The sequence below is a fragment of the Pseudophryne corroboree genome, chromosome 5 (genome assembly GCF_028390025.1).
Source record: "Pseudophryne corroboree isolate aPseCor3 chromosome 5, aPseCor3.hap2, whole genome shotgun sequence".
Lineage (NCBI taxonomy): Eukaryota > Metazoa > Chordata > Amphibia > Anura > Myobatrachidae > Pseudophryne > Pseudophryne corroboree.
In genome coordinates, this window is record NC_086448.1 from 75,893,906 (window position 1) to 75,916,412 (window position 22,507).

At 48.2% G+C, this 22,507-nt stretch overlaps 1 protein-coding gene across 2 annotated transcripts in view; it reads left to right on the top strand.

Moving 5' to 3' along the window:
- Positions 1–22,507, top strand: part of VPS50 (VPS50 subunit of EARP/GARPII complex) — a 548,228-nt gene that overhangs the window by 166,070 nt on the left and 359,651 nt on the right. For both annotated transcript variants that reach the window (XM_063921392.1, XM_063921391.1), the window contains exons 6-8: positions 4,241–4,311; positions 14,289–14,406; positions 14,500–14,535. In XM_063921392.1, coding sequence (XP_063777462.1) covers positions 4,241–4,311; positions 14,289–14,406; positions 14,500–14,535 — 225 coding nt within the window. The remainder of the gene's footprint in view (positions 1–4,240; positions 4,312–14,288; positions 14,407–14,499; positions 14,536–22,507) is intronic.

Here is a 22,507-nt window from a genome sequence, read left to right on the forward strand (position 1 = left end):
AGTTTCAAAATTAATTTTTTCAGTGCCTACTTCCTGTGGAAGCCGTCCATATCCCAAGAGTACTCCAGTGCCCCCTATGGATTCAAAGAAAAGGATTTACCTGGTAAGTACCAAAATCCTATTTTTGGCCCACTCTTCCATGCAGATCTTCTCTAGATCTGTCATGTTTTGGGGCTGTCGCCAAGCAAACCCGGACTTTCAACTCTCTCCACAGATTTTCTACTGAGTTGAGGTCTGGAGACTGGGACTCCAGGACCTTGAAATGCTTCTTACGGAGCCACTCCTTAGTTGCCCGGGCGGTGTGTTTGGGGTCATGTCATGCTGGAAGACCCAGCCACGTTCCATCTTCAATGCTTTTACTGAGGGAAGGAGGTTTTTGCCCAAAATCTCACGATACATGTCCCCATTCATCCTCTCCTTAATACGGATCAGTCGTCCTGTCCCCTTTGCAGAAAAGCAGCCCCAAAGCATGATGTTTCCACCCCCATGCTTCACAGTGGGTATGGTGTTACTAATGGTAACCTTTGTGACTGTGGTCCCAGCTCTCTTGAGGTCATTGACCAGGTCCCCCCGTGTAGTTCTGGGCTGATTCCTCACTGTTCTCAAGATCATTGATACCCCACGAGGTGAGATCTTGCATGGAGCACCAGGTCGAGGGAGATTGTCAGTGATCTTGTATTAATTGCGCCAACAGTTGATCTCTTCTCACCAAGCTGCTTGCCTATTGTCGAGTAGCTCATTCCAGCCTTGTGCAGCTCTACAATTTTGTCCCTGGTCTCCTTAGACAGCTCTCTGGTCTTTGCCATGGTGGAGAGGTAGCAGTCTGACTGTTTGAGGGTGTGGACAGGTGTTTTTTATATAGATAACCAGTTCAAACAGGTGCCATTAATACAGGTAACGAGTTGAGGATAGAAGAGCTTCTTAAAGAAGAAGTAACAGGTCAGTGAGAGCCAGAAATCTTGCTGCTTGGTAGGTGTCCAAATATTTATTTTCTACAAGAATATATACCCGTATATACTCGAGTATAAGTCGACCCGAATATAAGCCGAGGCACCTAATTCTACCACAAAAACCTGGGAAAACTTATTGACTCGAGTATAAGCCTAGGGTGGGAAATGCAGCTCTAGCCGTACACAGCCCTCAGTGCCAGATATGCCCTCATACTGCCAGATATGCCCCACAGTGCCAGATGTGCCAGATATGCCCTCATGCTGCCAAATATGCCCCACAGTGCCAGATATGCCCTCATGCTGCCAGATATGCCCTCATGCTGCCAGATATGCCCTCATGCTGCCAGATATGCCCTCATGCTGCCAGATATGCCCTCATGCTGCCACATATGTCCCTCATGCTGCCACATATGCCCCACAGTGCCAGATGTGCCAGATATGCCCCTCATGCTGCCAGATATGCCCCTCATGCTGCCAGATATGCCCCTCATGCTGCCAGATATGCCCCTCATGCTGCCACATATGCCCCTCATGCTGCCACATATGCCCCACAGTGCCAGATATGCCCTCATGCTGCCACATATGCCCCTCATGCTGCCACATATGCCCCTCATGCTGCCACATATGCCCCCTCCCCAAGTGCCAAATATGCTCCCCCAGTGCCTGTTACTTACCCATACTTACCTACTCTCCCGGAAGCTGCGGGAGGCTCCCCTTTTTTGGGGTAGCCCCCCGCACCCCCGGAAGAGTGGGCAGGTCTCCCGCATCCTGCTCGCACCCTAGTGATGCGAGCAGGATGAGAGATAACCTCCCGCATTCGCGGGTCCGTCGGGTGGAGAAGGGGTTAAAATGACGCAAATTGCAAATGGCTTAGTGGTGTCACAGTCCGGCCCCGCCCCCCGAAGACACCTGCTGCGTCTCCTCTCCGGGCTTCTCCCGGAAAGGAGAATTAAAATGTAGGTAAGTATGTACTTACCCCTCCGTCGATCCCGCGCTGTCTTCTGAAGGAGGGACACGGAGTGCACAGCGCGCGCCTCTCCTGTGTCCCTCCTGCATCTCCGGCGGCCGCGGCGGGTCTATTAAAGGAAGTGCCGATTCGTGATCAGAGGTCACGAACGGGTACTTCCTTTAATAGACCCGCCGCTGCCGCCGGAGATGCAGGAGGGACACAGGAGAGGCGCGCGCTGTGCGCTCCGTGTCCCTCCTTCACACTGCTCTGCCTGTCACACTGCACTGCCACTGACTCGAGTATAAGCCGAGGTGGCTTTTTCAGCACAAAAAAAAGTGTTGAAAAAGTCGGCTTATACTCGAGTATATACGGTAAGTAAATTGTTTAAAAATCATACAATGTGATTTCCTGTTTCTTTTTTTCAGATTCTGTCTCTCACAGTTTAAGTGTACCTATGATGGAAATTACAGACCTCTCTCATCTTTTTAAGTGGGTCAACTTGCACAATCGGTGGCTGTCCAAATACTTTTTGCCCCACTGTATAATATTGTAATCAAATTTTACTCTCTGTGACGGTGCCATTAAGAGCTCAACTTTCAGCACAGTTCTGTTATTTGCTTTCTCTTCCCCATTATCCATTTATTGGGGAGTTCTCATAATTGAGGTGTCATAATAGTTTGACAATGAAAGAGCTTGGGGTTTGCTTTAATGGGTAGGCATGTGTGTGATCTGATTGGGGGTGGAGCATGACATGATGGGAGTGACCAATAAGGTAGGAGGGGCACAGCTCCCTGCATGTGCTCAATAGCTGCAGAGAACGCTTACATAAAGCTCTGTCTAGACTCTAGCACAGGCCTGGCCAACCTGTGGTTCTCCAGATGTTGTACAACTGCACATTCCAGCATGCTGGGTCTTGTAGTTTTGCAACAGCTGGAGAGCCACAGGTTGGCCAGGCCTGCTGTAGCATATAAATCCTTCATGGCTACATACAATTAAACATGTAAGGAATTAACTCATTTGTAGACCTCAAGACTTGTAGTAGAGTAGAAGCAGACATACTACGTTTGGAGAGGTAGATGAGCCGGACAGTAGCATTGAGGACAGATTTGAGTGGAGATTGGTGGTAGTCGGGGAGATTACAGTAGTCCATTCTAGAGATAACCAGTGAGTGAGGTCTTAGTAGCCTCCAGGGTGATAGAGGATCTGATCCCAGAAATATTTTTGAGATGGAAACAGCAGGACTGAGAAATGTACTTTTAGTGGTTTTTTTTTTTAAGGAGATGGAGGAGTCAAGGATAGCTCTAAGGCAGCTCACTTTCGGGCTAGAGTAGACGGTTGTGCCGTCAACAGATGATGAAATTGTGGGAGGGTGGGATGAAGATCAGCTCAGTCTTAGACATGATGGGGGGAATTCAATTGTTTTGGGTGTGTAAAAATCCCATCTGAATGGGGCTGTTTAGACACCCAAACAATTGACACAAATTTTTGTTTGGGTGCACATTCACATCGCGCATGTTGCACCCAAACAGACAGGGTTGAGCCGTGTAAAACTGCTAAACCCATCTAAAGTCCTGCTTTGGGAGTCCAAACTCCCGACTAAGCACACATTTCTTCTCACACCTCAGAAGGTTGCGAGAAGAAATGTCATCTCGGCGGCTGCTGGACGTCTAAACAGAGCACCAATTGAATTGCTCTGTTTTGCAACCCCTAGTGGTAGCCACTAAGAAGACAATTAAATTCTCCCCATTAAGTTTAAGACCGCGTTGAGACATTTAGGAAGGGACAGTTGGAGATATGAGTGAGGGAAGAGAACAGGGGAAGAAAGGTAGATCTGAGTGTCATCGGCATAGAGATGATATTGGAGGTCAAGGGAGCCACCTAAAGAAGATGTATAGAGGGAGAATAGGAGAGATCAAGAACAGAACCTTGGGGGGCACCTACTGTTAGTGAAAGTGGGGCGTAAGGTATGAGAGGAGACGGAACGGTCAGATATGTAGGAGGATAGCCACGAGAGGGCAGTATCGCACAGACCAGTGGAGTGAAGGGTTTGCGGGAGGAGAGCGTGGGTCACAGTATCAAATGCAGCAGAAAGGTTGAGGTAAACAAGCAGAGAGTAGTGGCCCTTGGATTTGGCAACATGGAGTCGTTGCTGACTTTCGTGAGGGCAGTTTCAGTGGCGTGGATCATTATAGTTGCCAGGAGGAGACCTGGAAAAACCACTAACTTTTTATATGTGGTCTGCCCCTCTGTTTCCAAATGTTGCCTGAGTCGTTGAGCTGACATGGTCACCCAAAATAATAATTGACGTTTGTAGTCTTAATTCTTTTTTTTTTTTTTGCAGGAGTTGGAGCGAGTGACCTCTTTGCAGACAAACCTTCAACTAGCTGCCGTTATTTGCACTAATGGAAGGAGGTATGAGAACAAGGACAATCTGTACATGTTTGTATTTTGTTTACCTTTAGAAATTTAGGTTTTCTGAACTAGATGGAAGTGATTGCATAGTGTGCCTCTCCCTCTGTGTCTGCCCGTAACACAGTGCTTATTGTGCCTCTCCCTCTATGTCTGCCCGTAACACAGTGCATATTGTGCCTCTCCCTCTGTGTCTTCCTGTATCCCAGTGCATAGTGTCCCTCTCCCCCTGCGTCTTCCCGTAACACAGTGCATATTGTGCCTCTCCCTCTGTGTCTGCCCGTAACACAGTGCATATTGTGCCTCTCCCTCTGTCTTCCTGTACCCCAGTGCATAGTGTGCCTCTCCCTCTGTGTCTGCCCGTAACACAGTGCATATTGTGCCTCTCCCTCTGTCTCTTCCTGTATCCCAGTGCATAGTGTGCCTCTCCCTCTGTGTCTTCCTGTACCCCAGTGCATAGTGTGCCTCTCCCTCTGTCTTCCTGTACCCCAGTGCATAGTATGCCTCTCCCTCTGTGTCTGCCCGTAACACAGTGTATAGGGTGCCTCTCCCTCTGTCTTCCTGTACCCCAGTGCATAGTGTGCATCTCCCTCTGTCTTCCTGTATCCCAATGCATAGTGTGCCTCTCCCTCTGTGTCTGCCCGTAACACAGTGTGTAGGGTGCCTCTCCCTCTGTGTCTTCCTGTACCCCAGTGTGTAGGGTGCCTCTCCCTCTGTGTCTTCCTGTACCCCAGTGTATAGTGTGCCTCTCCCTCTGTGTCTGCCCGTAACAGAGTGTATAGTGTGTCTCTCCCTCTGTGTCTTCCTGTATCCCAGTGCATAGTGTGTGTCTCCCTCTGTGTCTTCCTGTATCCCAGTGCATAGTGTGTGTCTCCCTCTGTGTCTTCCTGTACCCCAGTGCATAGTGTCCCTCTCCCCCTGCGTCTGCCCGTAACACAGTGTATAGTGTGCCTCTCCCTCTGTCTTCCTGTACCCCAGTGCATAGTTTGCCTCTCCCTCTGTCTTCCTGTACCCCAGTGCATAGTTTGCCTCTCCCTCTGTGTCTTCCTGTATCCCAGTGCATAGTGTGCCTCTCCCTCTGTGTCTTCCTGTACCCCAGTGCATAGTGTGCCTCTCCCCCTGCGTCTGCCCGTAACACAGTGCATAGTGTGCCTCTCCCCCTGTGTCTTCCTGTACCCCAGTGCATAGTGTGCCTCTCCCTCTGTCTTCCCGTACCCCAGTGCATAGTGTGCCTCTCCCTCTGTGTCTTCCTGTATCCCAGTGCATAGTGTTCCTCTCCCTCTGCGTCTTCCCGTAACACAGTGTATAGTGTCCCTCTCCCTCTGTGTCTTCCTGTATCCCAGTGCATAGTGTGCCTCTCCCTCTGTGTCTTCCTGTACCCCAGTGCATAGTGTGCCTCTCCCTCTGTCTTCCCGTACCCCAGTGCATAGTGTCCCTCTCCCTCTGCGTCTTCCCGTAACACAGTGTATAGTGTCCCTCTCCCTCTGCGTCTTCCCGTAACACAGTGTATAGTGTCCCTCTCCGTCTTCCCGTAACAGTGTATAGTGTGCCTTTCCCTCTGCTTGTACCTAAGTTCAGCCTGTGCCCCGTTGCAGAGTGGTCCTCCTCTCTCTCTGGCTATCTGTATTCCATGCATCATGCGCACTGACCTCCTTTGTCTGCTAGAGATGAGCGGGTTCGGTTTCTCTGAATCCGAACCCGCCAGAACTTCATGTTTTTTTTCACGGGTCCGAGCGACTCGGATCTTCCCGCCTTGCTCGGTTAACCCGAGCGCGCCCGAACGTCATCATGACGCTGTCGGATTCTCGCGAGGCTCGGATTCTATCGCGAGACTCGGATTCTATATAAGGAGCCGCGCGTCGCCGCCATTTTCACACGTGCATTGAGATTGATAGGGAGAGGACGTGGCTGGCGTCCTCTCCGTTTAGAATAGATTAGAGAGACACTTGATTTACTAATTTTGGGGAGCATTAGGAGTACTCAGTACAGTGCAGAGTTTTGCTGATAGTGACCACCAGTTTTATTTATAATCCGTTCTCTGCCTGAAAAAAGCGATACACAGCACACAGTGACTCAGTCACATACCATATCTGTGTGCACTGCTCAGGCTCAGGCCAGTGTGCTGCATCATCTATTATCTATATATAATATATTATATATATCTGTCTGACTGCTCAGCTCACACAGCTTATAATTGTGGGGGAGACTGGGGAGCACTACTGCAGTGCCAGTTATAGGTTATAGCAGGAGCCAGGAGTACATAATATATTATATAGTGAGTGACCACCAGACACACAGTGCAGTTTATTTAATATATCCGTTCTCTGCCTGAAAAAAGCGATACACACAGTGACTCAGTCAGTCACATACCATATCTGTGTGCACTGCTCAGGCTCAGGCCAGTGTGCTGCATCATCTATATATATTATATATCTGTCTGACTGCTCAGCTCACACAGCTTATAATTGTGGGGGAGACTGGGGAGCACTACTGCAGTGCCAGTTATAGGTTATAGCAGGAGCCAGGAGTACATAATATTATATTAAAATTAAACAGTGCACACTTTTGCTGCAGGAGTGCCACTGCCAGTGTGACTAGTGACCAGTGACCTGACCACCAGTATATATAATAGTAGTATACTATCTCTTTATCAACCAGTCTATATTAGCAGCAGACACAGTACAGTGCGGTAGTTCACGGCTGTGGCTACCTCTGTGTCGGCACTCGGCAGCCCGTCCATAATTGTATATACCACCTAACCGTGGTTTTTTTTTCTTTCTTTATACATACATACTAGTTACGAGTATACTATCTCTTTATCAACCAGTCTATATTAGCAGCAGACACAGTACAGTGCGGTAGTTCACGGCTGTGGCTACCTCTGTGTCGGCACTCGGCAGCCCGTCCATAATTGTATATACCACCTAACCGTGGTTTTTTTTTCTTTCTTTATACATACATACTAGTTACGAGTATACTATCTCTTTATCAACCAGTCTATATTAGCAGCAGACACAGTACAGTGCGGTAGTTCACGGCTGTGGCTACCTCTGTGTCGGCACTCGGCAGCCCGTCCATAATTGTATATACCACCTAACCGTGGTTTTTTTTTCTTTCTTTATACATACATACTAGTTACGAGTATACTATCTCTTTATCAACCAGTCTATATTAGCAGCAGACACAGTACAGTGCGGTAGTTCACGGCTGTGGCTACCTCTGTGTCGGCACTCGGCAGCCCGTCCATAATTGTATACTAGTATCCAATCCATCCATCTCCATTGTTTACCTGAGGTGCCTTTTAGTTGTGCCTATTAAAATATGGAGAACAAAAATGTTGAGGTTCCAAAATTAGGGAAAGATCAAGATCCACTTCCACCTCGTGCTGAAGCTGCTGCCACTAGTCATGGCCGAGACGATGAAATGCCAGCAACGTCGTCTGCCAAGGCCGATGCCCAATGTCATAGTACAGAGCATGTCAAATCCAAAACACCAAATATCAGTAAAAAAAGGACTCCAAAACCTAAAATAAAATTGTCGGAGGAGAAGCGTAAACTTGCCAATATGCCATTTACCACACGGAGTGGCAAGGAACGGCTGAGGCCCTGGCCTATGTTCATGGCTAGTGGTTCAGCTTCACATGAGGATGGAAGCACTCAGCCTCTCGCTAGAAAAATGAAAAGACTCAAGCTGGCAAAAGCAGCACAGCAAAGAACTGTGCATTCTTCGAAATCCCAAATCCACAAGGAGAGTCCAATTGTGTCGGTTGCGATGCCTGACCTTCCCAACACTGGACGTGAAGAGCATGCGCCTTCCACCATTTGCACGCCCCCTGCAAGTGCTGGAAGGAGCACCCGCAGTCCAGTTCCTGATAGTCAGATTGAAGATGTCAGTGTTGAAGTACACCAGGATGAGGAGGATATGGGTGTTGCTGGCGCTGGGGAGGAAATTGACCAGGAGGATTCTGATGGTGAGGTGGTTTGTTTAAGTCAGGCACCCGGGGAGACACCTGTTGTCCGTGGGAGGAATATGGCCGTTGACATGCCAGGTGAAAATACCAAAAAAATCAGCTCTTCGGTGTGGAGGTATTTCACCAGAAATGCGGACAACAGGTGTCAAGCCATGTGTTCCCTTTGTCAAGCTGTAATAAGTAGGGGTAAGGACGTTAACCACCTCGGAACATCCTCCCTTATACGTCACCTGCAGCGCATTCATAATAAGTCAGTGACAAGTTCAAAAACTTTGGGTGACAGCGGAAGCAGTCCACTGACCAGTAAATCCCTTCCTCTTGTAACCAAGCTCACGCAAACCACCCCACCAACTCCCTCAGTGTCAATTTCCTCCTTCCCCAGGAATGCCAATAGTCCTGCAGGCCATGTCACTGGCAATTCTGACGAGTCCTCTCCTGCCTGGGATTCCTCCGATGCATCCTTGCGTGTAACGCCTACTGCTGCTGGCGCTGCTGTTGTTGCCGCTGGGAGTCGATGGTCATCCCAGAGGGGAAGTCGTAAGCCCACTTGTACTACTTCCAGTAAGCAATTGACTGTTCAACAGTCCTTTGCGAGGAAGATGAAATATCACAGCAGTCATCCTACTGCAAAGCGGATAACTGAGTCCTTGACAACTATGTTGGTGTTAGACGTGCGTCCGGTATCCGCCGTTAGTTCACAGGGAACTAGACAATTTATTGAGGCAGTGTGCCCCCGTTACCAAATACCATCTAGGTTCCACTTCTCTAGGCAGGCGATACCGAGAATGTACACGGACGTCAGAAAAAGACTCACCAGTGTCCTAAAAAATGCAGTTGTACCCAATGTCCACTTAACCACGGACATGTGGACAAGTGGAGCAGGGCAGGGTCAGGACTATATGACTGTGACAGCCCACTGGGTAGATGTATGGACTCCCGCCGCAAGAACAGCAGCGGCGGCACCAGTAGCAGCATCTCGCAAACGCCAACTCTTTCCTAGGCAGGCTACGCTTTGTATCACCGCTTTCCAGAATACGCACACAGCTGAAAACCTCTTACGGCAACTGAGGAAGATCATCGCGGAATGGCTTACCCCAATTGGACTCTCCTGTGGATTTGTGGCATCGGACAACGCCAGCAATATTGTGTGTGCATTAAATATGGGCAAATTCCAGCACGTCCCATGTTTTGCACATACCTTGAATTTGGTGGTGCAGAATTTTTTAAAAAACGACAGGGGCGTGCAAGAGATGCTGTCGGTGGCCAGAAAAATTGCGGGACACTTTCGGCGTACAGGCACCACGTACAGAAGACTGGAGCACCACCAAAAACTACTGAACCTGCCCTGCCATCATCTGAAGCAAGAAGTGGTAACGAGGTGGAATTCAACCCTCTATATGCTTCAGAGGTTGGAGGAGCAGCAAAAGGCCATTCAAGCCTATACAATTGAGCACGATATAGTAGGTGGAATGCACCTGTCTCAAGTGCAGTGGAGAATGATTTCAACGTTGTGCAAGGTTCTGATGCCCTTTGAACTTGCCACACGTGAAGTCAGTTCAGACACTGCCAGCCTGAGTCAGGTCATTCCCCTCATCAGGCTTTTGCAGAAGAAGCTGGAGGCATTGAAGAAGGAGCTAAAAGGGAGCGATTCCGCTAGGCATGTGGGACTTGTGGATGCAGCCCTTAATTCGCTTAACAAGGATTCACGGGTGGTCAATCTGTTGAAATCAGAGCACTACATTTTGGCCACCGTGCTCGATCCTAGATTTAAAGCCTACTTTGGATCTCTCTTTCCGGCAGACACAGGTCTGCTGGGGTTGAAAGACCTGCTGGTGACAAAATTGTCAAGTCAAGCGGAACGCGACCTGTCAACATCTCCTCCTTCACATTCTCCCGCAACTGGGGGTGCGAGGAAAAGGCTCAGAATTCCGAGCCCACCCGCTGGCGGTGATACAGGGCAGTCTGGAGCGACTGCTGATGCTGACATCTGGTCCGGACTGAAGGACCTGACAACGATTACGGACATGTCGTCTACTGTCACTGCATATGATTCTCTCAACATTGATAGAATGGTGGAGGATTATATGAGTGACCGCATCCAAGTAGGCACGTCACACAGTCCGTACTTATACTGGCAGGAAAAAGAGGCAATTTGGAGGCCCTTGCACAAACTGGCTTTATTCTACCTAAGTTGCCCTCCCACAAGTGTGTACTCCGAAAGAGTGTTTAGTGCCGCCGCTCACCTTGTCAGCAATCGGCGTACGAGGTTACATCCAGAAAATGTGGAGAAGATGATGTTCATTAAAATGAATTATAATCAATTCCTCCGCGGAGACATTGACCAGCAGCAATTGCCTCCACAAAGTACACAGGGAGCTGAGATGGTGGATTCCAGTGGGGACGAATTGATAATCTGTGAGGAGGGGGATGTACACGGTGATATATCGGAGGGTGAAGATGAGGTGGACATCTTGCCTCTGTAGAGCCAGTTTGTGCAAGGAGAGATTAATTGCTTCTTTTTTGGGGGGGGTCCAAACCAACCCGTCATATCAGTCACAGTCGTGTGGCAGACCCTGTCACTGAAATGATGGGTTGGTTAAAGTGTGCATGTCCTGTTTTGTTTATACAACATAAAGGTGGGTGGGAGGGCCCAAGGACAATTCCATCTTGCACCTCTTTTTTCTTTTCTTTTTCTTTGCATCATGTGCTGATTGGGGAGGGTTTTTTGGAAGGGACATCCTGCGTGACACTGCAGTGCCACTCCTAGATGGGCCCGGTGTTTGTGTCGGCCACTAGGGTCGCTAATCTTACTCACACAGTCAGCTACCTCATTGCGCCTCTTTTTTTCTTTGCGTCATGTGCTGTTTGGGGAGGGTTTTTTGGAAGGGACATCCTGCGTGACACTGCAGTGCCACTCCTAGATGGGCCCGGTGTTTGTGTCGGCCACTAGGGTCGCTAATCTTACTCACACAGCTACCTCATTGCGCCTCTTTTTTTCTTTGCGTCATGTGCTGTTTGGGGAGGTTTTTTTGGAAGGGACATCCTGCGTGACACTGCAGTGCCACTCCTAGATGGGCCCGGTGTTTGTGTCGGCCACTAGGGTCGCTTATCTTACTCACACAGCGACCTCGGTGCAAATTTTAGGACTAAAAATAATATTGTGAGGTGTGAGGTATTCAGAATAGACTGAAAATGAGTGTAAATTATGGTTTTTGAGGTTAATAATACTTTGGGATCAAAATGACCCCCAAATTCTATGATTTAAGCTGTTTTTTAGTGTTTTTTGAAAAAAACACCCGAATCCAAAACACACCCGAATCCGACAAAAAAAAATTCGGTGATGTTTTGCCAAAACGCGTTCGAACCCAAAACACGGCCGCGGAACCGAACCCAAAACCAAAACACAAAACCCGAAAAATTTCAGGCGCTCATCTCTATTGTCTGCTAGTCCCCCCCCCCCCCCAGTACAACTTGCGCACTCTCTCTCTCTCTCTCTCTCTCTCTCTCTCTCTTTCTCAGTTCAGAAGTAGAAATTGCACCTTAGCACAGCACTTATTCTCTACTATATAGTTAACTCGATAACAAAATATGCGTCCTATTTCCAAATGGCCCTTTGTGATTATTCTCTGTTCTTTAAGAAGACATCTCAGTGAAAAATAACCACTGTCCTGGTCGTTTTATCCAGAACACTTTATTCCGACTCATGTACAGTAATTACAGCATTATTTCCTCCGAGCTGAAGATATATAGATTTTCCCTATTATTTTTCTGTTCGGTTTGAATCCATTGTCTTTTCAACAGGAAACTCAATATGTGAGCTGAAGCAGTGACTCTCCTCTCTGGAGGTCTGCAGATGTTTGCCATTAACGCTATTGTGGAAATAAGTAGAGTTTGCATTCTTACCATAATTAATATCTGAAGATTTTAGCACATTTTAAGGACACATTTATACAGAATTTCAGAAATAACTGAAGGGTTCACAGACTTTCTATCACCTCTGTACTCTATTGGGGGGGGGGGATTCAAAAGCTATCGCACCCCTGATCTCCCGTCTAAAGCGACGGGAGGTTGCGGGGCGATATTCAAATGCCCCCACTTATCACACTGATCACGCCCATTACAATCTGGTTTAGGCACGCAAAGCACCTAAACCCGACTAAAGTAATGGGCTCGATTGTGAAAAGACCCGTTTGGGCGCCCAAACGGGTTTCTTTACGCGCATTTCAGCGATCTGAAATTAACTGGTTGCGCCCGTCCGCAGCAACATTAGAATAGATGCGGACGGGCGCAATCTCGGGGGGCATGGGGGACATTTAAATCCGGCCCTTGGTGTGGTACTTATTGGGCAAGTCTATATTTTGTTAAAACCCGCTGATCTAAAATGCCTGGACCCCTGCAGTACTCTCCTAGCCTATAGAAGACCCACATTTAGTATTATTTCACAGGCAGGGTTTAATTTCAGTGTTGGGCAAGACTCCATTTTACCTGCGATATGGGGTACGCATGCTGTCCAGACTCCTCATCTTCTATGCCATCAGAATCCACCTCCTCATCTTCCTCATCCTCCTCCATGTGCTTGTCCTGGGGCTTCATCCTTCTCTTGGCGCTGGATGCCATGCAGTGTTTGGCCGGGTACACACTTGCATGGATATGCTGTTTCCGGGCAAATCGGTATGACATATTGTGCAGATCGCACAGGGTGTATGGTCAATTGCGCGCTCCCGTGGGTCATAGCTGATATCTTCTGGTTGGCCGTGCTGCAGGCAAATCAGAAGATATTGTTTATGATGTGGAACGAGATATCGCTCCATCGTTCATAGAATTGCACAGTGTGTACGGCCAATCTCGCTTGGTCCGAGACGAAGGGAATTCGTCCCGACAATCGCGCCAGTTGGGCATCGTTCTGATGTGTACCCGGCCTTAATCCATAATAGGAACAAACTCCCTTCAGGGCCTCTGGTCCATGAAATGTATATGAAAGAGACTTATGAAAGCATGGCTGCTGTTGGAGTAAATCAAGTATAAGGATCATGGATGGAATCTTTGTTGTAACTGCTGTTAGGTTTGCAAGGTGGATTATTAAAGTATTGCTGTCTTCTGTGTTTATGGGACAGCAGAGACCCTAAAAACCACTAAATCACAAAGAAGTGGCCAGAGAGAGAAACCTTTATTATGTTGCTGGAGAGAAAACAGTCAAGTGGACTCCTTTGGGTGAGCCGCACAAAATCATTTTACCTTCCCATTAAGGCCTAGATTTATCAAGCCTTTGATGGAGATACAGTGGCCGGTGATAAAGTGCCAACCAATCAGCTCCGAACTGTCATTTTTCAAACACAGCCTGTGACATGGCAGTTAGGAGATGATTGGCTGTTGCTTTATCACCGTGCTATTTATCACTCTCCAAGGCTTGATAAATGGGGGCCTAAGTTAGACGTAATGAATTGTGAAAGCTCTGGATAAAGAAGGCCATATTTGTTGGCCACCAAATAAGGAAGCTGCTTACCGATTAAATATTTAACACTAAATTAACGGAAATTGAGTCAGCTGCTTGCTCCTCCTTCGAGGCTTCTGTGCGTGGATTCTTAGAGAACAGGAAAGAGTCCAACTACCTGTCCATCATGAATGAACTATTGGACAACTACAGAATGTCATTAAAACTCACTTTTCACATTCCCATCCCAACCTGGGTAGTGTAAGTGGTGACCGGGGGGAGCGTTTGCACCGAGACATTCTGACAGTGGGGCATCGCTACCAAGGATGCTGGCGCCCTGCAGTCATAGGGTATTTCTTTCCGTCTCATTTCTTCATTTCAATCAGCCCGTCTAAACTAAGGTACAGGAGACCTTTCTGGATTATTGGAACTTGACAAGGCGGGCAAATAAAATGCAGGGTTTCATGTTGGGATAGTAAGATCTACCCGGTACTACTGTATATTTTAAATGTAATTCATATCTAATCTTCATTGTGCTTATAGTATTCCTGTAACCTGTGTTTTATGTTATATTCTTAGACACTTAAACACCGCAAAAGAAGGTTTTACACAAGCTAGCCTGGGACTGCTGGCAAGCCAGAGGAAAAGGCAGCTATTGATTGGTCTTCTGAAATCTCTGAGGACAATTAAAACACTGGTAATAATAGCAGCATTCATTGAGTTATTTATTTTTCCTTCTGTCTTTATTAAGTTGCTCTTTATTCACTTTTCGTCATTCTTCTTTCATCAGCAAAGAACGGACATACGGCTGAGCGAAATGTTGGAGGTAAATTCAGTGTGTTTTATTTTTTTCTGAACTTAAAATTGCATTTCAGGGAAAAGATTTATTTGTGCTGTACTGACCGTATCAATACGGATGATGACACGGTCTCTCGGTCATGTTATTGACCACACACTCGGCTTCCCATGATTTGCCATCCTGCCTGGCAATGGTCATTGGGGTAATTCAGACTTGATCGTAGATGTGCTAAATTTAGAACATCTACGATCACTTTCACAGACATGCGGGGGGACGCCCACCACAGGGCTAGTCCGCCCCGAATGTCTGGCTCTGCCCCTATCGCTCTCCGTGTCGCAGCGGCTACGTGTGATGTCACACAGCCGCCGCGGCCCACCCCCCGCACGGTTCGGGCACGCCTGCGTTGCCCGGACCACGCCCCCAAAACTCCCGCCCAGTGAACGCCTCTGCCTGTCAGGCAGAGGCGATCGATGGGCTGAGATGCCGATCGCATCTCTGGCCGGCGCACTGCGGCGCATACGCAGTTCAGACCTGATCGCCCGTTGTGCCATAACGCACAGCAACGATCAGGTCTGAATTAGCCCTATTATCAGAAGGCATGGTGGTTTTGGGGCAGGTACGTTGTGCCAGTTGCTTAATATACCCCATTGTTACAGCAGGTTTTGTGCTCATTATAAGTTTAAGCACATGACACACAGAGCCTATGGAGGATCCCACAGTCTGTAGGTGACCCACCAGTGACCTACTGTAGTTGGGTCACTGCTGGCATTTGCACATTTTCCTCTCCTATAATGGAAATGCCAAAGCTTCCTGCAAATAACCTCAGAGCTGACCATTACTTCTGGTTTCAACACCCAAATGAACTAAAAGAAAATGTTTGTTCCACTTCACTGTGAAGCTTTGTAGTTACACCATTGTATTTATGCTGTTTAAATGCTCTATGTTTAGGAGTGATGCTTTACGTTGGTGTGAAGGGGTACTTGGAGGTAATGTTTATGAAGATATATACAGAGGAGTTTCTTTTTTGTTTATGTTGTGTACTTTTACCTTGTTATTTTATTAAATCACGTTCGCGTGACTGTGATGGCCATAGGACAATTCCTTGAAAATAACGGCCATAGAGCCTAAAACATAACAGCGCAGGTACAAGATGTTGGTGTTATTAATCAGTTGCTCTGTTTTGCTAATAGAGGAAAATAATTTTGAATTATTATAATTCTTTACATGGCGCCACAAGGGATCCGCAGCGCCCAATTACAGAGTACATAAACGAATAATCAAAACAGGAAATCAGTGACTTAAAGATTAATTTATAATCTAGTTCTTCATATTAGGGTTTTTTAAACTATCGGTGTTCACGTAATGAAAACAATATTATGGGCAGGCTTTCATCCATTGGGTGGTCTTCAGTATGCCGACGACCAGCATACCGGCGCCGGGATCCCGACGACCAGCATACCGGCGCCGGGATCCCGACCGCTGACATGCCTACACATATTCTCCCTCTTGGGGGTCCACGACCCCCCTGGAGGGAGAATAAATAGCGTGGCGAGCGCAGCGAGCCCGCAAGGGGCTCATTAGCGCTCACCCAGCTGTCTGTATGCCGGCGGTCGGGATCCCGGTGCCGGTACGCTGGCCCCCGGGATCCCGGCCGCCGACCACTCATACTACACCCCATCCATTTGCATGTAAAGCAATACAAATTTCTCTTACGTCCTAGAGGATGCTGGGGACTCCGTAAGGACCATGGGGTATAGATGGGCTCCGCAGGAGACATGGGCACCTAAAATAACTTTTCCTGTGGGTGTGCACTGGCTCCTCCATCTATGCCCCTCCTCCAGACCTCAGTTAGATTCTGTGTCCAAAGGAGAATGGGTGCACTGCAGAGAGCTCTCCTGAGTTTTCTGTAGAAAAATAATTTTGTTAGGTTTTTTATTTTCAGGGAGTCCTGCTGGCAACAGGCTCCCTGCATCGTGGGACTGAGGGGAGAGAAGCAGACCTACTTAACTGATAGGCTCTGCTTCTTAGGCTACTGGACACCATTAGCTCCAGAGGGAGTCGGAACACAGGTCTCACCCTGGGGTTCGTCCCGGAGCCGCGCCGCCGTCCTCCTCACAGATGCCGGAAGATAGAAGTCGGGTGAGTATGAGAAACAAGAAGACATCTCAGGCGACAGAAGACTTCAGATCATCGTGAGGTAAGGCGCGCAGCAGTAGGCTGCGCGCCATTGCTCCCATATACAACACACAGACAGCACTGATGGGCGCAGGGGGGGGGCGCCCTGGGCAGCAATAAACCTCGTTTTTGGGCAATAAGGTGCTATTAGGCTGCGGAGGCAGTAAATGGATGATCCCCCGCCATTTTTGTGAAACTTGAAGAGGGACCGAAGCCCGCCGCTGGGGGGGCGGAGCTTGATCCCTCAGTATTAACCAGCGCCATTTTCTCCACAGAGCTGCATGGGAAACGCTGGCTCCCTGGACTCTCCCTTGCTGAACGCTTCAGAGGTTGGAAAAAAGGAAGGGGGGGCACATTGGCGCGCAGTGAGTGGGAAATTGGATATACAGGTTGAGTATCCCTTATCCAAAATGCTTGGGACCAGAGGTATTTTGGATATGGGATTTTTCCGTATTTTGGAATAATTGCATACCATAATGAGATATCATGGTGATGGGACCTAAATCTAAGCACAGAATGCATTTATGTTACATATACACCTTATACACACAGCCTGAAGGTCATTTTAGCCAATATTTTTTATAACTTTGTGCATTAAACAAAGTGTGTGTACATTCACACAATTCATTTATGTTTCATATACACCTTATGCACACAGCCTGAAGGTCATTTAATACAATATTTTTAATAACTTTGTGTATTAAACAAAGTTTGTGTACATTGAGCCATCAAAAAACAAAGGTTTCACTATCTCACTCTCACTCAAAAAAATCCGTATTTCGGAATATTCCGTATTTCGGAATATTTGGATATGGGATACTCAACCTGTATATATATATAATATAAAAGCGCTATCTGGTTTTTCCAGTGCCATTTGGGCGCTGGGTGTGTGCTGGCAACTCTCTCTCTGTCTCTCCTAAGGGCCTGGTTGGGGGTTTGTCCCCTTATAGGTATATCCCTGTGTGTGTGGGGGGTCGGTACGTGCGTGTCGACATGTCTGAAGCGGAAGGCTTCTCCAAGGAGGAGGTAGAGCAGATGAGTGGTGTGTCCCCGTCGGTAGTGCCGACTCAGGAATGGATGGACATGTGGCATATGTTGAATGCAAGTGTGACATCTTTACATAAGAGGCTAGATAAGGCTGAATTCGGGGAGGCGTCAGGGGGTCAATCCTCGGATTGGACCGACTCACAGGGCCCGTCGGGGTCTCAAAAGCGTCCCTTGGCAAAAATTGTGGACACAACTACTGACACGGACTCTGATTCCAGTGTCGACTATGATGAAGCTAAATTGCACCCTAAGGTGACAAAGAGCATTCAGTGTATGATTATAGCAATAAGAGATGTGTTGCATATTGCTGATGAACACTCTGTTCCTGACACGAGGGTACACATGTTTAAGGGAAAGAAACATAATAAACTTTCCACCATCTCATGAACTTAATGAGTTTTTTTAAAAAGCTTGGGAGACTCCGGATAAGAGACCGCAGATTCCCAAAAGAATTAATATGGCATACCCCTTCCCTACACAGGACAGGGTGCGTTGGGAATCCTCTCCCACTGTGGACAAGGCTTTAACGCGCCTGTCAAAGAAAGTGGCGCTACCGTCTCCGGACACAACGACCCTCAAGGATCCTGCGGATCGCAGGCAAGAGACTACTTTAAAGTCTATTTATTCACATACTGGAGCTTTGCTAAGACCGACAATTGCGTCGGCATGGGTGTGTAGCGCAATTTCAGCCTGGACAGATAACCTGTCGGCTGACCTTGATACCATGGATAGAGATACTGTTATGTTAATTCTAGCCCATATCAAAGACGCAGTCTTGTATATGAGAGACGCTCAAAGGGACGTTGGATTACTGGCTTCCAGAGCCAATGACATGGCTATTTCAGCGAGAAGATCCTTATGGACCCGCCAGTGGACGGGTGATGCGGATTCGAAAAAGCATATGGAGGTTCTACCCTATAGGGGAGACGTGTTGTTTGGGAATGGGCTGGCGGACCTGGTTTCCACAGCTACCGCAGGTAAATCTAACTTTTTACCGTTTATTCCCCAACAGCAGAAGAAAACTCCAACATATCTGATGCAGTCCTTTCGGTCACAAAAGTCCAGAAGAGGTCGGGGATCCTCCTTCCTTGCCAGAGGTAAGGGTAGAGGGAAAAGAACACCTGCTTCGGCTGGTGCCCAGGAACAGAAGTCCTCCCTGGCTTCTACAAAACCCACTGCATGACGCTGGGGCTCCCCTGCGGGAGTCTGCACCGGTGGGGGCTCGTCTTCGACTCTTCAGCCAGGTCTGGGTCAGCTCAGACCTGAATCCTTGGGCGTTGGAAATAGTTTCCCAAGGCTACAAACTGGAATTCGAAGAGGTGCCCCCACGCCGATTTTTCAAGTCGGCCTTACCAGCTTCTACCCCAGACAGGGATGTAGTGTTAGCTGCAATTCAAACGCTGTGTCAACAGCAAGTAATTATCAGGGTTCCCTTGAACCAATAGGGAAGGCTCTTTGTGGTCCCGAAACCGGATGGTTCGGTCAGACCTATTTTGAATCTAAAATCCCTAAACCTGTACATCAAAAGATTCAAATTCAAGATGGAATAGAGCAGGGCGATAATAGCCAGCATGTAGGAGTGGGAGTTTATGGTGTCACTGGACATAAAGGATGCTTACCTTCATGTCCCCATATATCCTTCCCATCAGGAGTACCTGAGATTCGCTGTACAGGATTGTCATTAACCAATTTCAGACGTTGCCGTTTGGGCTTTCCACGGCCCCAAGGATTTTCACCAAGATAATGGCGGAAATGATGGTGGTCCTGCGCAAGCATGGAGTCACAATTATCCCATACTTGGACGATCTCCTGATAAAGGCGAGATCAAGAGAGCAATTGCTGAGCAATGTGACACTCTCTCTGAGAGTGCTCCAGCAACACGGTTGGATTCTAAATCTACCGAAGTCACAGTTGATTCCGACAACTCGACTAACGTTCCTAGGTATGATACTGGATACGGAACAAAAGAAGGTTTTTCTCCCGCTGGAAAAAGCCCAGGACATCCAGAACATGGTCAGAGACCTGCTAAATCCAAAAAGAGTCAGTTCATCAATGCACTCGTGTTCTGGGGAAAATGGTGGCAGCCTACGAGGCCATCCCCTTCGGCAGGTTCCATGCAAGGACATTTCAATGGGACCTTCTGGACAAATGGTCCGGGTCCCATCTACATTTATATGGGAAAATAACACTGTCCCCCGGGACCAGAGTGTCTCTTCTATGGTGGCTGCAAAGTGCTCACCTTCTGGAGGGTCGCAGGTTCGGAATTCAGGACTGGATCCTGGTAACCACGTACGCGAGCCTTCGAGGATGGGGAGCAGTCACCCAAGGAAGAAATTTTCAGGGACTGTGGTCAGACCAGGAGTCCTGTCTACACATCAACGTGTTGGAGCTAAGAGCCATATACAACGGCCTTCGACAAGCGGAGAGTCTTCTTCGCAACCTACCGGTTCTGATTCAATCGGACAATGTCACAGCAGTGGCTCATGTGAACCGCCAAGGCAGGACAAGAAGCAGAGCCGCGACGGCGGAAGCAAGCAGGATTCTTCGCTGGGCGGAAAATCACGTAAGCGCTCTGGCAGCTGTCTTCATTCCGGGAGTGGACAACTGGGAAGCAGACTTCCTCAGCAGACACGATCTCCATCCAGGAGAGTGGGGACTTCATCAAGAAGTCTGTGCAGTGATAACGGGTCTTTGGGGAGTTCCTCAAATAGACATGATGGCGTCCCGCCTCAACAAGAAGCTTCGGAGGTATTGTGCCAGGTCCCGGGACCCTCAGGCAGTAGCAGTAGACGCCCTGGTAACGCCATGGGTGTTCCAATCGGTCTACGTGTTTCCTCCTCTTCCTCTCATCACAAAGGTGTTGAGGATCATAAGGCGAAAAAGAGTACAGACAATCCTCATTGTTCCAGACTGGCCTCGAAGGGCCTGGTACTCAGATCTTCAGGAGATGCTCACAGGAGATCCCTGGCCTCTTCCTCTAAGGGAGGACCTGTTGCAGCAGGGTACTTGCGTGTTCCAAGACTTACCGCGGTTACGTTTGATGGCATGGCGGTTGAACGCCGGATCCTAGCTGAGAAGTGGATTCCGGAGGAGGTCATCCCTACTCTAATAAAGGCTAGAAAGGAGGTGACGATAAAACATTATCACCGTATCTGGCGAAAATATGTGTCTTGGTGTGAAACCAAGAACGCCCCTACGGAAGATTTTCTTTTGGGTCGTTTTCTCCACTTCCTACAGACAGGAGTGGATATGGGCCTGAAATTAGGCTCTGTTAAAGTACAGGTTTCGGCCCTCTCGATATTCTTTCAGAAGAAATTGGCTTCTCTTCCAGAAGTCCAGGCTTTTGTAAAGGGAGTGCTACACATTCAGCCTCCTTTTGTGCCTCCAGTGGCACCATAGGACCTGAACGTGGTGTTGCAGTTCCTAAAATCACACTGGTTTGAACCACTTAACAAGGTTGAGTTGAAATTTCTTACCTGGAAGGTGGTCATGTTGTTGGCCTTAGCATCTGCAAGGCGAGTGTCAAAATTGGCGGCCTTGTCTCACAAGAGCCCCTACTTGATTTTTCATGTTGATAGAGCGGAATTGAGGACACGCCCTCAATTTTTGCCTAAGGTGGTTTCTTCATTCCATTTGAACCAACCCATTGTGGTGCCTGTGGCTACGAGTAACTTGGAGGATTCCAGGTCCCTGGATGTAGTCAGGGCCTTGAGGATTTATGTAGCCAGGATAGCTAGAATTAGGAAAACAGAGGCTCTGTTTGTCCTGTATGCTGCCAACAAGATTGGTGCGCCTGCTTCGAAGCAGACTATTGCTCGCTGGATCTGTAACACGATTCAGCAGGCTCATTCTACGGCTGGATTGCCGTTACCGCATTCGGTTAAGGCCCATTCCTCTAGGAAGGTGGGCTCTTCTTGGGCGGCTTGGCATTACAGCTTTGCCGAGCAGCTACTTGGTCGGGGTCAAACACCTTTGCTAAATTCTACAAGTTTGATACCCTGGCTGATGAGGTCCTAGCATTTGCTCAGTCGGTGCTGCAGAGTCATACGCACTCTCCCACCCGATTGGGAGCTTTGGTATAAACCCCATGGTCCTTACGGAGTCCCCAGCATCCTCTAGGACGTATGAGAAAATAAGATTTTAAACCTACCGGTAAATCTTTTTCTCCTAGTCCGTAGAGGATGCTGGGCGCCCGTCCCAGTGCGGAAACTCTACAAGACTTGTATATAGTTGTTGTTTACATAAGGGTTATGTTACAGTTGGAATCGGTCTTGGACCGCTACTGTTGTTTGTTTATACTGTTAACTGGTTATGTATGTTTTGGGTTACATGGTATGATTGGTTTGGGCTGGTAGGAATCTTGCCCTTGGATTTATAAAATCCTGTCCTCGTATTGTCCATCTCCTCTGGGCACAGTTCTCTAACTGAGGTTTGGAGGAGGGGCATAGAGGGAGGAGCCAGTGCACACCCATAGGAAAAGTTATTTTAGGGGCCCATGTCTCCTGCGGAGCCCGTCTATACCCCATGGTCCTTACGGAGTCCCCAGCATCCTCTACGGACTAGGAGAAATAGATTTACTGGTAGGTTTAAAATCTTATTATGTTTGATTAAATTATCACATAACATCTCAATCGCACGGTTAACATAATGGAAGCTTTAGCCGCCACCTTGGGGGGTGGGGGGGTGGGGGAGGTGTTAGGGTTAGGCGGTGAGGTTAACGTCAGGCACCACCGGGGGTGTGTGTGTGTGTGTGTGGGGGGGGGGGGGGTTAGGTTTA